This window comes from Sander vitreus, chromosome 8 (genome assembly GCF_031162955.1).
Source record: "Sander vitreus isolate 19-12246 chromosome 8, sanVit1, whole genome shotgun sequence".
NCBI classification, from domain to species: Eukaryota; Metazoa; Chordata; class Actinopteri; order Perciformes; family Percidae; genus Sander; species Sander vitreus.
The window spans coordinates 28239823-28256840 of NC_135862.1; the positions used below are offsets into that span (position 1 = coordinate 28239823).

The following is a 17018-nucleotide window of genomic DNA, read 5'->3' on the forward strand; positions in this document are numbered from 1 at the left end:
TGGACTTCAAATTTGGTCTGTACCATCTCAACACCTTAAAGATGAAAAGTTATTAAAAGAAAAACTTTTCGTCAAACAGTGTGGGTGTGGCGTGCCGGCCATTTTGAGTGTTTAGCGATGAACGAGAAAGTGGTTGTAACTACAGTGTACATTGTCATATCTGCTTGAAATTTCCCACAATCAAGAGTCCAATATACCATAGGCCATATACAGGCCACACACAGGCCATATACAGGCCAGTATTGACTTTTGGTCATAGCGCCCCCCGCTAGCAACAGGAAATCAGCCTTATATGACAAATATCATCCGATTTAAATGAAACTTATAATGTGTGGTCTACATGTGATACTGAGCCGCCCCCTATACTTTAACCATGCCCACTTACTGATGTCAATTGAGTTACCACCAGAGTACGTCTAGTCTCAAATATAAGTTGATCATTAAAAACTTTTAAAATATCCCTTCTAAAGTACATTTAGAGCAATTATTTTTTTCATATCACTAATTAACTAGGACACTCATTCAAGTTTGTGTCCCAGACAAAATTAATGGGAAAATACAAGACTTTTACCCATGAAACGGGTGTTCACGTGCCGGGAGTACTACTTAAGGGGACCGGTGTTTTAACCCAAACCACAATATTTTTTTCATGTTTGTGCCTAAACTCAACTGTCCTGGGCTAAACTTAACTGCAACAGCCGCTGAAACAACTGTGACCTCACGGTGCTCCATACCCGGCTCACAGTCACCTTTTGCTGGCTACCTCGGGGCTGTCCGCTCTCATCCCGACGAAGTCTCTTAGCGGGATGAGGCAGACGGACCAAAGTGCACTTGCTGGCTACCTTAGCATTGGATTAGTCGACCACCCATCCCAGCTAACAATTTTTGGTTCCCAGAACGTTCCCTGAAGGTTAGGTTTGGTTAGGTTTTGGTTGAAATGGAAAGTTTGGTTCCAACGTTTAGAGAACGTTCCCCTAACGTTGTAATCTAATGTTATAACCTTTAGGGAACGTTCTTTTTTACATTCAACTTTAACAACCATGGTACCAACAATTTTAAACTTTATATAATAATCAGAATCAGTTTTATTGGCCATATAGACACATACTGTACAATAGAGACAACAATATACATATAGGCACATAACACAAAATATAATTACACAACATAATATCAATACAGTACACATGAAGTAGAGTAAAGTAATAGTGCAAATGTAGTGTGCAAGATGCATATTGGAATGATAAAGTATGTAATGTGTAGGTGAATGTCCAAAGAGGGGATGACCCCACTTATCAGCAGTTCATGATAGTGATGGAAGTGGGAAAGAAGCTGTTCTTGTGTCTGGTTGTTTTTTTGTGCAGGGATCTGTAGCGCCTGCCAGAGGGGACGAGGCAGGAGGATGGCAGCAGTGTAGAAGATGGCCAATAGCTCTTGTGGTAGGCCATGCTTCCGCAGTTACCGTAGAAAGTACATCCTCTGCTGAGCCTTTTTAAGGATGGCGTTGATGTTGGACTCCCACTTCAAGTCCTGGAAAATGATGGAGCCCAGAAAATTGAATGAGTTATCCATCTTCTCCTCAAATGCGTCCATCCGCTGTGCCATGCAGGTAATGGTTGTCCTCATGGCTATGGAAAAATTAATGGTGTTAGTTTTAGTTGTAATACATTATATACTTGCATATGTGAACAACTTAAGTGAGTCTTCTTACCTCTCATTTCCGTCTCCTGTGTGATGAGTTCTGCTGTTTACAACAACAAAACAGTTAAGTTACTCTCAAGTTCCTTGTCATGAAATTGTATTGAATTGGAAATGGAAAAATCAAAGCCACTGTTCCTTCAACCGGGTCCCAAGATGAAGTGGCAGGCCGAGCTTGCGTTACAATAGACCCATCCAGCTCGGGGCGACCGGCTGGTTTCCTATGTGGTGTTGACTCATCTGAAAAGAAAGTAGATATGAATATTGGTCAGTTCATTTATGGTAGGTTTCTTGCACATGCCATTGCAAAAGATGAACCTATGCTGTTACATTAGACAATCGCAAAACTTACATGTAGTGATGACTGAGGCAGTGATGTCTGCTGACCTGAAAAAAAGCAGGAAGAGACAAACACATCAGAACAGTCATGTAGTCATGATATGCACCAGGTTGAGTGTCAGTAGTTCCATGGTAGGAAATATGACTCTGGTTTCTTAAATGCATGCATAAATGTTAACTTACGGACAGGGCTTCCGGACACACACACTCTGTCCTGGAATGCTTTCTTGCTTGTGGAACGGATTCATCTGAAATAAAAGACCATACAATTTGTACTGATTGCAAAAAGAATATTTGAATATATGTGACAGGATTTCTCAGGATTTTCTAATTGTAGCCCAGAGCCTTTCTAATAGGGAGACACAGCATCCATAGAAATGCATAGGGTTAGTTTGTAAAGCCAGTAGGCAGCTGTGTAGCATACATATATTCCGTCCCTTCCTGTATGCTTCCCCATTCACTTAAATAGGAAAATAGCTTGCCAATAACTGCCCAACATGCGCTGCAAGATGGCCGCCGAGCACACGTCGTGCACCGCAGCACAGCAAACAAAGATTTTAACAAAGCGCAATATATATATATATATATATATATATATATATATATATATATATATATATATATATATGCAGTCTATTTAAAGCGTACCTCTCGCCAAAATGCAACCTATGGTCTTTTTGTGAATGCACCTGAGTCAAACTTTCGCTTAAAAGCATATTTAGGATGGAAGCGCTACTTACTACTATTTACAGTATTCTCGTTTTCGGGTCAAATGGCCTTTTGAATGGGAGAGCTAGGGGCTACTATGATCGCATCAAAATCACTATTTTACACTAAGAAGGTTCGGCACAACATGAAACTTTACTCTAAGTATCACCAGTGTCTCTACACATGAACTCAGCATTGAGAACATTGTTTGTGCACAAAGACTTTACTAAAAAGAAAAAGTTTTGAACAACTCACTGCTTGACTGGCAAGAGGGGTAGGGGAAAAACTACTGCTTCAAAACCTTTTTGGTAAACTTTGTGTAGCCCTACGAGGGAAAGGGCTTAAGGTTAAACCCCAAACCCTTGCATTACAACCACAACAACATGAAACTGTAACGTATTTCACTTACTTTTTCGTGAGATCGTGACGCAAATTGAATCGTGTTGGTTGTGTATCCAAGACTTCCTGATAGTGAGCACAACACGGAAGTCAGGGCAGGACTTGAATCGGTCACCTGAAAGCAGAGTCTTCCCCCTACTGGTGTGGGGGTGTAACGGTTGGATTTGTACACTGAACTGAGCCACTTGTTAGAAGTTAAATGTGAAATCAAAGAAGTGAATTTTCTTAGTTGTGAAAATCGTTCTATTGATAGATTATTGTTTTAAGTATTTTCATCTAATACAGTTAAAAAATGAAAATCAAGCACAAAAGTATTGTTTTTAGCAAAATTGATATCAGCCTAAAAATAAATATATTCTCTTGCTATGTTGTTTATCTTACTTTGATTTTATAAGACCAATCATTTTTGAGTGAATCTTTTATATGCTACTTCAAAAACTTAAATGGAGCTGGTTTAAATAAACATTTCAAAACCGCACTCAGAACAACCAAAAACAACCAAACGGGAACGTTGTGTGGAGGTACAGTGCAACCACAGAAGAACGTTTCAGTTGGTTGGTTCCTTAACCAAACCAAAAACTAACATTTAGGGAACGTTCCCTCAGGGTTGCAACGTTCCCTAAACGTTAGTTTTTGGTTTGGTTCGAACTAACCTTTAGGGAACCAGAAACTAACGCTCCCCAACGTTCCCTAAACGTTCTGCGTTAGTGGGGATACAGCTGACATTACATGGTGAATTTATCGTGGGGTAGCCCAGCACTGTTAACCGTGGTCAAAACATCCTACTAGAAATAACTATGAGCATGTTAAGCATTAGTAAGAGCCACTTGGCAATGTAGTAAACTGGAATGACATAGTATGATATCAATAAATGAAGTCTGTACTTCATCAATGTGTCACAAAGTGGCATGTAATAAAAAAAAAAAATGATGCTGTGTGGCAGAAAAAAATTATGTATGATTTACAATTACTCTCTAACGTATCATTTGGTATTTCTGGGCGTTTCCTGTATCACTTATGAAATTCCTGCAGCCAGATTACAAAATCCCAAAATGGTTTTGGAGTAGGTGTACAGTTGAGGGGTCCATTGACTTCACTCCACTGTCCACATATCTTTTGCCATATAGTGCACATTACACTCAGTTTATTAGGTAAACGTAGCTAAAACTAATCTAACAGTTTTGCAACAAATCCAACCTTCATCAAGAGAGGTGTTGATTCATCTTTATGACCATTGTGGATGTTGTAGCTTGTGGTGCTGTTACAGACAGATAAATAAAGGATACTCTTTGGATTAGGGGACTTTTTGAGCAATGTTTTTTTTTTTTTATAATTTAGTTTGTTAAATATCCATTCTGGCTATTTACCTCCGTACAGAGTTTTGTTTTGTTTTATGTTTAGTACTCCACAATGTGTGGTCTAAGAGTGAATAAATAAATCTGAATTGTATTGAAATATTATGTTAATAATATAATGTCCATCACATTTATGACACAACAAGAATGCTATTGTGACAGTTTAAAACGTCAATGAACTTCAAAATATCCCCTCCTATTTGTTTTTAAGAGGCCCTGTGGAATGTTCTTCTAAACAAATACAAGTACTTGTATACTCAGTACCAGCACTTCTGATATTTGTCCACATGAGTACCCATACTTTTTATCGCGTACAGCCACCTCCTGTGGTGAGTAACGCACCCCTTAGCACCCGCTTAACTATGTCTCTGCTTAAACACATAGCTAGCTTAAAGCTGAGAAAACAGTGCTAAAAATGTAATTGTTAACATGGATAATTGCATCCCTAATAACCTAACATACATAATTGTATTGGATAAATATTATTGTAACCCTGGAGTAGGCTACTGTGCCACTGCCCGACACAGAGCATGGCCGGTGCACGGTAGCCCGTCCACCCGGGGGTGACTAAATCCTGCACACCAGACCAGCAAGCCACAGCATGTATATGGCAGGAGCAGCCCAGGCAACGCTTTTGTGGCAGAAAAACATTTTGACAAGTTTTTGTAAAAGTAGTAGAGAGCGTGCGCATAAGGACAACAGACTTTTGCCCAGCACGCTCTGCTTCTCGTCACCGGGGGGGCATGCCAGCTCTGCTTGAATAACAAGTGAGCTTCCACCATATTTTCAAAACATGTGCGCCACCGATGGTTGAATTTTACGATCGTTTATCATTAAACCAGTAACCGTTTCATCCCTACGTGTGCATGAACAATATCAAGTAAAATACAGACCCACTTTTAGACCATTGCTCCATAGTGGTCAAAGACTCCACAGGCTACCTTTAGTTAATGTATGCATAATTTACATCATATACGAAAGCCACACAAAAACTCTTGAGAGACCCTAAGACAAACGGAGTTGTCCTCATATCAATATAGAATTTATTTGCATATAAAAAGGCTGAGCCAGCTTCTGGATTGCCTGTTCATCCACATACCAGAAATTGATCACTGTAGTTTGTTTCCCTTTATCATCAATGGAAACCCAAACTGTTTAACGCAGAAGTGCGAGCAAACACAGATGTTCAACATGATAAAAAGGAAGATAAAGAATTGGATTACCTTACACATTAAACTGAAGAAGTTTTTAATTGATATTCAGATCTGTAGTCACATATAGGGGTGGGACGGCGTGGGGTGGTGTATGGGCGCATGGGGTGGGTTGGTGGGTACAGATGTAGGTGTCTTGTATGTTTATGTGCCTTATGTATTTTAATTGTGGCAATGTTTAATGTTTGTTTTCATTTTTAAAAGCCTTTCTAGGAACGGGCATTGGAAATTAGCAATAGTTATAAATGCTGTGATGCTATACATTGAAGATTTGTTGCACAAATGTCTATGTCTAAGCATCTGTCCCTATTCAAATAAACATGAAATGAAATGAAAAAAAATACACTAACTGTCATTTTTTTTTGGTGAGAGTCTGGTTAGGCTCAGCGTGTGGAAACAGAGCTGCAGATGTGTGTTCTTGTTTACACTGAGCAGGAGGTAATTGAGGAAGTCTGGCTCTCTCCTCAGGAGCACTCATTGGGAGCTGGGTTACTACTGAACCAAACATCTCACATCCCTCTCCTGCTTTTTCTCTGTGTTTATCTCTTTTCTCTCTGTCCTCACATGACTCTTCCTCTCTATCCTCCTCTGTCATCTCTGTCCCTCTCTCATTCTGCTGGAGGACATATTTGCAACTTAGTGGGAAAGATGCCATGTCTGCCTCACCCGAGAAGAGCTGCACCAATACGGCAACTAGATTCTCTTTTCTTCTCCACCACAACAGGAGAACTCAGTTTTCTGGCTTCAACCGAGGGAGCTGTTTGTGTTTGTCAACAACACCTCCTTTAACCTTCATTTCAGAAGACAGCGGGAAGCAGTAAGTCGACTCCCATGGGCATGCAAATGAGTTTAGCTTTTGCTAACTTTCTCAGAAAACTCAGAGAACATTCAGTATTCAGCTATTCATCCTATCCTCTCCACACTTGCTCATCCTTACCTGGAACTGGCCGGTGTAGTCGTTGTCTGTGGTGCCCTCTCTGCCCTCCTTCAGTGCGATAAGAGTGAAACCTCTGAAATAAGCAGGGCTGATTGCCAGGAGGACCACTGTTAAGGAGGAGAGTGAGTGTGTATTTAATACACAGAGATGCTGAGCAGTGAAGACATGGACACATCATGGGCACGCCGCATGACGCAGGGTCACTCTGGATAATGCCAAGGAAACACACATGAAAGCAGCATTCCTGTGTGAGCATCAGTGTGTTGTGGAAGAGTGAGGGCTGTATATAGAGGCTTAGCATCTCACACTAGAATAAAAGAGAGCCTGTAAATCTCATGGCGGGGGTATGGTATGGGGAACCGGCCAGGAAAGGGACCCATATAATGAGATATGGGTGGAATTTTATTCAGCTCACCCTTGTGGCCTAACCTTGCAGTTTTTCATGCCATCCCATTTATCTTAAGATGTGCTCCTGGGCTGAGAAGGAAGATCTCAATATTTTCAATTGTATCTTGTTTTTAAAAAGTAAATGTATTTGCTACTTAAAGGCTGTGAAGGCTTAAGGAATAACTTATTTTTATTTGTGGGTGTCTTTTACAGGTCCCTAAAAACTTATTAGAATTAAGCCCTGGTTGCTAAATGTGGCATCACAGCCAAACAATTGCATGATCTGGAATCCTGATTTTTGTCCTTGTTTTTGAGGCCTGTGTCAAAACTGGAGAATGCCAGGTCTTGTTAAAATCCACCACATTGTATTCCTGGAGTTATTTGAATTTGTATGACTAAAGTTTGGATTTAAGAACAGAGAAAGTGAAACAGCTGTATTTTGATTTTTGTTGGTTTTTGAAAACGGCTTAGTGTTAACTTCTGAACTAGCCAAGAATCTCTGTGAGTAGGCCAAAGTCTTTTTTTTATGTGGCAAAATCCACCAAGCTTACCCAGGGGTCAGCTTAATTAGAGCCAGATCTCTGTGTGTGTGTGTGTGTGTGTGTGTGTGTGTGTGTGTGTGTGTGTGTGTGTGTGTGTGTGTGTGTGTTTGTATGTGTGTCCCCTTGCTTGCAGGAAGAGGAGAGGAAGTGAATATAGGTCAGACATTATAACACTAAGTAGCCTTATCAAACCACAACTCTCCCTGCAGGAGCCAGAGGAGGCAGACTAACAAGTTTGGAAATGGTGTCCTCCAGACTTCAGTTTCTAGTACAGATTTAGATTACTATGGCTGTTAGTTGCAATGTTAGGTGGTTAAACTTACTAAATTTGTTCTAGAAACATAATACAATAAAGATTACCAGATAAACACTCATTTGGCGCAGGTTTACGCACTGATTGCAAGATGGACTGAAAAAACTCTACCTCTGTAGGTGCTGCCCGGCTGATAGGTTTCCGGGTCCCCCTCCACTCTCAGTCTGAACTCATGGTGCCCATCCCTCCGAGTCCCGTGGGTCTGAGCCTGGATGATCCGCCCGCAGTACCCGTCCGACTTGCCTCCGGAGGGCTCCTCAACGAAAGCGACGGCGTTGCACACGAAACTCGAGACGAAATAGTACTGCAAAAACAGCACACGTAAATACATTCCCATTTCGGAGCCCGGAGATAAGTGTACAATTGTAGTTATATCAAAATACGCCCAGTGGAAAGGCGAAACAGCAGACAGAGGACCAGTTCCAGCCCCTTCCCCAGGAACTCCCACCAAACTACAGCAGCGTCACAGTCAGTGGTAAAGGTGAAGAGAAGGAGACGAGTCCATCCTGAACTGGAGAGAGTGCGTCAGGGGCGCACCACGTTTAAGCGGGGATGAGCGGGGACAGAAGAGAGAGGAGCTGCTGTTGCTGTTCCCGGATCAGTGTGTGGTGTTGAGAGAGAGCATGGAAGCAGCGAGGGCCGCCAAATAACCGAGCGCGGGTGCACGCGGATGTCTCCTTTACTGGAGGCGAGGGAAGGTCCAAACTGTAGCTCCGCACTTTAATAAGAGCCAGCCCTCCCCTAATACACAAGCATAGTTACACACACGCATACAGTAGCCTACACACACTGTGTGTAGATCTCACACGCGGAGCTGCCTTTTGGGGAAACATACAAATGTTCTGCCTGTTGTTCGACGGCAAATTTTAGGTTTTAAAGATTTTAAATCTGTTTCGCTGTGACGTTGTCACTTAATATCACTGAATAAGCACATAGTACCACTGTTCGATGCTCTGAAGTTACAAATATAAAGCAAAGGTGCGCTTTCTAGATATGAGCATGCACCAGAATACAGTCTGAGCTGTGTGCTCCTCTCATGAGTGCAAAACCGAACTTAAAATGTTATTTAAATGAATTGCTCCACATTGATTCCAAAATGATTTAATTATAATAAACTTTAAAGTGTATGAACACGAGCTCCATTATAAGATGCTTTCATTTAATTTGATAACCTCCTTGTGGATTAAATGCTTTTCTGTATGGACATCTGGTGTACGTGAAGCACGCCGTCAGCTTTCCTCACATCTCCTCACCAGGGGCGATTCCAGGATTTTTTAAGTGGGGTGGGACAGGAGGGGACCAAGGGGATTTTATCAGAATACAGCATAGAAAATCTGCTTAGAAAAATAGGAAATATTGGCTAGGATAGACCAACACAATTTAATTTTGCTAATGTTTCTACTTCTACACTGTGTTCCAAATTATTATGCAAATTATATTTTACACTGATATTCCTAAATAGTCTATGCAAATGGCAGTCAGTATAATTTTCAAGTCACCAACCGTTAGGGTATAAGTCGAATTTCATTGAACAAACCACCCAATGAAAACAGTATTTTTTTCAAAATAAAAAACTCAAAATGCACTGTTCCAAATTATTATGCACAACAGAGTTTCAAAACATTTTATAGGTTGTAAATAACTTTAAATGGTCATTTGCTGAATTTGCAGCATTAGGAGGTCTAGTTCATATTTACTGAAATCAAAAGCAATTTCAATCAAACACATCTAAAAAGGGCAAGTTACATGTTAATATAGGACCCCTTCTTTGATATCACCTTCACAATTCTTGCATCCATTTGCAGGATGTCAGATTAGCCTCCCAGAGCTGCTGATTTGATGTGAACTGCCTCCCACCCTCATATATCTTTTGCTTGAGGATGCTCCAAAGGTTTTCATTAGGGTTGAGGAACATTTGAACATTTGAGGTTTTACACTAAGACACGTTAATGTGTCTACCTCAGCTGAGAACGGAGAAATGTCTTTGCCTTTCCTACCGTAATACACGGTAAGGTTCCTAACAGAGTGACATGACCCGGAAGTAGTTAAGTGGCTGCCATGATAAGAGCTGTTCGAATTTTCTAAGTGATAAGGAAAGGTGCTTCAATGCTTGCTTTGTTACCTCCTTTAGCATAGGATACACTGGACCATCCTTTACAAATGGAAAGGAGATAATGCTCTTCCACAAGTCCTTGTGGCAGCAAAATTTAAAGCGATGCATCACCATTAATCCGAATAAGGTGCACAGTTGTGCCGGCATCTGTAATTCTGTACGCACTGTGCGACATTATTGTTTTCTGTGAGACATTGCAACACATCTAATAATAATGATAATGTACTTTATGGCACAGTCTGAGTGGTTTAAAAAAGTTAATGCAAGAACTTTACTCTCCTCTCCAACGCGTAAAATGACGGTGAGCATGTGTTTACAGAACTGTGAATGAATGGATCGCTGAATCCAAAGTTATACAGCGCACCGGACACTGGTTTATTTATAGCCCAGAGCAGCTTTTAAAACAAGTTACCTCTTCGCCCCCTGGCTTATTTCAATATATATGTTTTGTTGAATGTCACTATGGATATGACTACATCAAAATGACCATGTGTGAAAGTAAGAATACTATGTGAGAATGCACGGATCGGCTCTGACGGCATTCAAATCAATAACCTAAAATCACCCACCCACACCAACCCAAATGCATTATTTCAACCCTCTCTACAGTCTCTGTAGGCTATTGCTTTTTAAATGATGTATTGTAGTGATGTTTGAGTGATTTCTTTAAAGATTTACTGTAGTGATGAGAGAGGCTGCTTTTAGTAAGTGTAAATGTTTCCATGCGAGCAGTAATGCCACTGTAGCTGAAATTGTGGGATGTTTAAACAGCAAAACTAAAATCTGTAGTTATAAACTTGACAGAGAAAACATAACTTCACTTTTAGCTTCGGAAATAATCAATGGAATTACTGCTGTTCTTGTGCGTAAATGCGCACAGTTTAGCGGACAGCTCCGCTGTGTTTACAGTTTAGAGAATATTGTCCTCATTAATAATGTATTTCTTTCACCCACCCGCAACCATCTAACCCTTATAACATTTAATATGTAGCCTACAGTTGATTCGTAGGTCTAACGCGTTCTGCTTATCTTGCATGCATTTAACAATTATTTCCATACAATAATCTGAATCGGGATGCATGTGGATAAAAATGAGTGAGCAGGAGGGCGATAATGATAATAAACTTTATTTGCTGAACACCCTTCATACAAGAAACAACCTACAGCCCAGTGCTTTATAATGACTAAATGACATGCAGTGAGTGCTTCACACGAAACTACATAATTAATGAAGTAATATTTTCCACCGGGTTGTCCACGTTAATTGAGCCAGCATAAAACAACACGGTGAAAACGGACGGGGCGAAGTATTCAGATGCCTTTCTGTAGTCCACCTTGAGAACAGTGTAGTTTCACTGGCAGACCCACGTCAATAACATCAACCATCGCATTATTACACAGCTGAGTGTAAGGCCAGTCGGATTGTCCTTGCACCGCTGTTGTATTTTCCTAAATCCTTTTGAATTCTCCTTCACACCTTTCCTTGACCTCATGACGTTTACCATCGGGGTTAAGAAAGGACTTAGGAGGTCATCTTTTTGACTTTTCGACCACAGCCGCTGACTATAATCTCTTGTAAACACTTTCATAAGACATTCGCATTTACAATTGAGGCCACTAGGTGTTGCCATAGTATCATATAAGTATGGTGGCCCTGAAGTGCAAATCACGACAGCAAATATGATAACACTTCAACAAATCACAAAACACAACGGCAAATAGGAAAACACGACAGCAAATATGATAACACTTCAACAAATCACAAAACACAACGGCAATTAGGAAAACACGACAGCAAATAGGAAAACACGACAGCAAATATGAAAACACTTCAACAAATCAAAAAACACAACGGCAAATAGAAAAACATGACAGCAGATATGAAAACACTTCAACAAATCACAAAGCACAACAGCAAATATGAAAACACTTCAACAAATCACAAAGCACAACGGCAAATAGGAAAACACGACAGCAAATATGATAGACACTTCAACAAATCACAAAACACAACGGCATTAACTTCTACCGGAAAAGGTAGGGCCTATCTAGCTGAGGACGGACCGTCCTGATTGGACAGACGCACTGTATGTCTTTTAACAGGAAGGAGAGGTGAAAAAACACGGGAAAGCGCCTCACTGTCTATGCTTTTAACAGACGGACTAGCCGTTTCTCATTTCAAAACACTGGACGAAATGGATGTGGAACTCTGAACTGTACAGTTAAAATTTTTTGTTGAGATTGAGAAGGTGAATCAGCGTCAGTCTGCTTGCAGGAGGAGAATATTCTGTCAGGAACTTTACCTGCAACGTGCGAAGGTAGGTAACGTTACCGACACTGATAGGCTTTAATGTAAGCAATAGTCGTTTTCGCTTATTTATCCCATGTCAATAAATTAAAAACTTGTGGGAGTTCATGTTTGTAGTAGTCATAACACTTACCGGGAAGGAGAATTGCATTAATTAATCCTAATTACATTAAGCTTACAGTAGCTAACCGTTTACATTAGCTTGTAGTTTACTGCATGTATGTAACATTAGCTAATTTTCCAGTAGCTTCTGGCTTTCAGACAAATGCAGTGCAAAATATGATCAGCAACTACAAGGTAAATGCTACTAGCTAATGAGCTACCACAGGCAGTATGATATGCAGTAAACTGCAAGTGAGAAAGGGTAAATAGTACTGTAAACACACAAGCTACAAGGCTACAACCAACATGTAAAAAGTCATAACAATACCATTGATAAACACCCACTAACACAGTAAAGGTAGGTGTAAGTGTGTTAAATGGTCAACAGTTGTCAGTTAAGACCATGATGAAGAAACTACACCACTAAACAGTTACATGAAGTACCTTCATGTTACAGTATGCTTAAATATACTTGTGATACAATTCTAATGTTACCAGGACAGGTTGGATAACTACTGGCCTAACCTAAAGCGTTTTCCTTCTGTCTGCAGGTAACTACTGGCCTAACCTAAAGGTTGGATAACTACTGGACTAACCTAAAGCTTTCTACTTCTGTGTGCAGTCTTGAAGCAACACCATCATCGGCAGCTGTGTCTGATCGCCCTTCATGTTGAATATACTTGTGTACAGTATATAGTAATGTTTGAATAAATGTTATAATAAAGATACGTTTCGTTAATGTCTTTTTAGAGCTTGTATACCTAACGAGTTATTACAGTTTTTCTCAATTGTTTACACACAAATACTAGTACTTGAGACACAATGACCACAACGTGTAACTCATCCACCAACCGACGCATGTGGAGATATAGCAGTTGATGCTTTTCATGGCTGGAATCGCCATGCTAGGCGATATTTCCCCCGCTGCTTGGCCAGGGAAAACATTGCTTGTGATGTGGATGAGGTGCTGTGGCCAGACCGAAACAGAAGAGAGCATAGGTTTTTTTTGTTTTTACTGTAACTGTATACAGTAAATTATTCTGTTGTTTTGTATGTAGACCATTGTATGTGCAACTTTGTGTTGGTTGGGATGTACACTGTGTACATTGTTTTTATGGGAAAAATTAAATATATTTGTTACCGTGTATTTGTGTGTTCTGAGTATAAAAACAATATTCTCATATTTTACAACACACTTATGTATGTACTGTCTGTAGTAAGTGTAACACTGAACTAAAAAAGGCCTAAGTCATTATGATGAATGGAGAATAAGTGTTTTCCATTCATTATAGTGTTTTACATTGAGCACATCAGTGTTCAACTGGTTCTTATAAATGTCTATTCATTTGGTTTGTGTGTCACTTGAAAACAAAATACCATTTTGAGAAGAAATAACATTGTTTTGAATGTAAAGCTACATTTTGCAGGATAATTGAGGGGTTTTGCCCTTTGTGTGTGTGTTTGTTGATTTGTATGTAGAGTTCTGAGAGTATGAGGCATGCTTTCAGAAAATGTCTATAAACAATCGAGAAAAACTGTAAAACAGGTAGCATCTGAATATAATTATTCAGTTAGAAGTTTCCTGTGTCCAGGTCATAATTTGATGGAAAAATAAACATTGAAAAACAGTTTATATTATATACACACCCAAAAACGTAAAAACACAGACAAACCAGTTAATTTAATGCATTTATTTTTTGAATGGCAATCTCTAATTAGTAATCACGTAATTAGGGTAATATTTTAACCTTTAGATATCACCATGAAAATTACTGAGTTGTTTATTTACATCAAGACAAACAAAAAATATATTAAAAGTTTTTTGAAAGTGTTTGTTAACATGGGCAAACAGTGCATAATCTAATTATGTATGTGCTAATTTGCATAAATACCACAATGGATCTAAACATTAGGTTTAGCTAGGTGAAAATGTCTTGTTGAATCTTGTTGACATCTTACAGTAAAATACTTAATGTTAAGGTCTGAATGGAACCCATTTAGGCTACCCATGAGCATTAATACATAGAGGCAGAAGAAAGTACTTCAATCCAGCCTTTATTAATTATTATTGCAGAGATGGGGTTTGGGGCTGGATCCGTGGGACTGTTTCTGGGGGATGAGTCTGAGGGAAGAACAGGAGACAAGGGTAAGGAGAATGCAGAAGACAAAAGGTAGGTCATGTTCCCCATCTCTGCAATAATAATTATTAAGGGCTGGTTTAAAGTACTTCTTCATGCCTCTATGTATTAATGCTCATGGGTAGCCTAAATGGGTTCCATTCAGACCGTAACACAAGTTTTGTGCTGTTATATGTCAACAAGATTCAACAAGACATTTTCAGCTGGCTATACCCAATGTTTAGATGTTTGCCCACTGTTTGCCCACTGACACGGTTTGCCTATGTTGACAAACAATTAAAAAAAACTTGTAATACATTTTTTGTTTCTCTTGATGTAAATAATCAACTCAATAATTTTCATGGTGATATCTAAAGGTTAAAATGTTTACCCTATTCACGTGAGAAAAAGAATGAATAGGCGTATGAATAGGCTATATTTGTGTCTTTTTCTAAACTTTCCCCTAATGGGATTCTTCGGGGCTTTTTTCCCTTACTCAGGACATATTGAGGATACAAAATCAGTTGAGTTTGCTTCTGTTGCAATTTGTTCAAGGTTGACCCCCATTTTGGCTTAAAATGACTGGACTACTATTCAACATCTCTCTTTGGCCTCTGTCTCCCTGCTTGTCTTTTGCTTTCCCTCGCCTCCTCATCTCTCCCTTCTGGTGATGCTAGTGCAGCCTCCGTTTGTTCCTTAGTCCCCTGTTAAAAGACAGCAAACACAAGAAAAAGATATGTACCATTATGAATGCTATGACGGAACGTTATACTTGTTACATGGGAAACTACTCATACATTTTAGCTTTCATTTAACGTTGCTAGTGAAGTTAACAAAGTGCAGCTTTACTTCCCATCCTGCAGCTACAACTGATAAACACAACAATTTCTAAATCTCTGCTAACATTACGCATATACAGTAATGGCTTATAAAAAGAGATGAAAATGCCAGACATTAAACTTTATGAACACAAATGGCATAAAAGACAGCAACCAAGCTAGCTAACAGCCTAATGTTAAATGATAGGTTCAGTTAGCTTAATGTTAGCTCGGGGTGTATCTACCTAATTATAATACCAATTTGTACCAGCATTAAAGCGTTAAGCTTTACATTGATGTAACACATTAACGGTGATAACAAATGTACGGCAAACACTAAATATACAAATACTAAATATACATGATTTCCAAAAACAATTTGAAATGTGAACTCGTCAGACCACAGTACACTTTTCCACTTTGTGTCAAACCATCTCAGATGAGCTCGGGCCCAGAGAAGCCGGCAGTGTATCTGGGTGGTGTTGATATTTGGCTTTCGGTTTGCATGGTAGAGTTTTAACTTGCACTTGTAGATGTAGTGACAAACTGTGTTAACTGACAATGGTCCTCCGAAGTGTTCCTGAGCCTACGTGGTAATATCCTTTACATAATGATGTTGATTTTTATTTCAGTGCCGCATGAGGGATCGAAGGTCACGGGCATTCAATGTTGGTTTTCGGCCTTGCCGCTTACGTGCAGAGATTTCTCCAGTTGATCTGGATTTTATGGACTGTAGATGATGAAATCCCTAAATTCCTTGCAATTGTAAATTGAGAAACGTTCTTAAACTGTTGGAGTATTTGTTCAAGCAGTTGTTCACAAAGTAGTGAACCTCGCCCCATCCTTATTAGTGAACAACTGAGCCTTTTGGGGATGCTCCTTTTATACCCGATCATGACCAATGTTTTTTGAGCATTCCTTAACATTCCCAGTCTTTTGTTGCCCCTGTCCCAGCTTTTTGGAACGTGTTGCAGGCATCAAATTCAAAATGAGTGAATATTTGCAAAAAACAATAAAGTTTATCAGTTTGAACATTACATATCTTGTCTTTGTAGTGTTTCCAATTGAATATAGGTTGAAAAGGATTTGCAAATCACTGTATTCTGTTTTATTATGTCCCATCTTCATTGGAACTGGGGTATATTTAAAACACTACAATCAAATGATCAATGTTGTTTAAGTAATATGTGTGTGTGTGTGTGCGTGTGTGTGTGTGTGTGTGTGTGTCGAAATCTGGGGAGTGTTACCTAACTGAAAGCAGTTCTCAGAGCTGGAGTGGGTTAAACTAAAAAGCATCAGCCTGGATCCCATCTGGAGTGACTCTGCACTATAAACTGTCTGACGTCTGGAGCTACTCTTGACCAACTCTGTGGTGTCAAAAACAACCCGCTGACCTTTCAGAATGGAAACAATCTGTTTGAACACCAGCCAGTAACAGTCCTGCATTCAAACATCTAATTATTTTATTCAGTTTGACAAAATCAGTATTGTACAGAGCCCCCCTGCTGTCATCTGAAGAAAACAAATTTAACAGTGCGCATAGATTACAAATCCGTGCCCTCGGTTTTATAAACTGTTTGCACGGATTCCAAGGGCTCACAATCCATGCCCTCGGTTTTCTAAACTGTGCCCACGGATTTACAATCTGTGTCCTCGATTTAATTTAAACTG

At 39.7% G+C, this 17018-nt stretch overlaps 1 protein-coding gene across 1 annotated transcript in view; it reads right to left on the minus strand.

The window, feature by feature from the left end:
* Positions 1-8585, minus strand: part of LOC144522554 (spondin-1-like) — a 279723-nt gene extending 271138 nt beyond the window's left edge. The window contains exons 1-2 of the mRNA XM_078257725.1: positions 8001-8585; positions 6648-6754 (exon numbers count right to left, since the gene is read on the minus strand). Of these exons, the coding sequence (XP_078113851.1) occupies positions 6648-6754; positions 8001-8226 (333 nt within the window). The 5' untranslated portion in view covers positions 8227-8585. The remainder of the gene's footprint in view (positions 1-6647; positions 6755-8000) is intronic.
* Positions 8586-17018: the final 8433 nt, after the last annotated feature.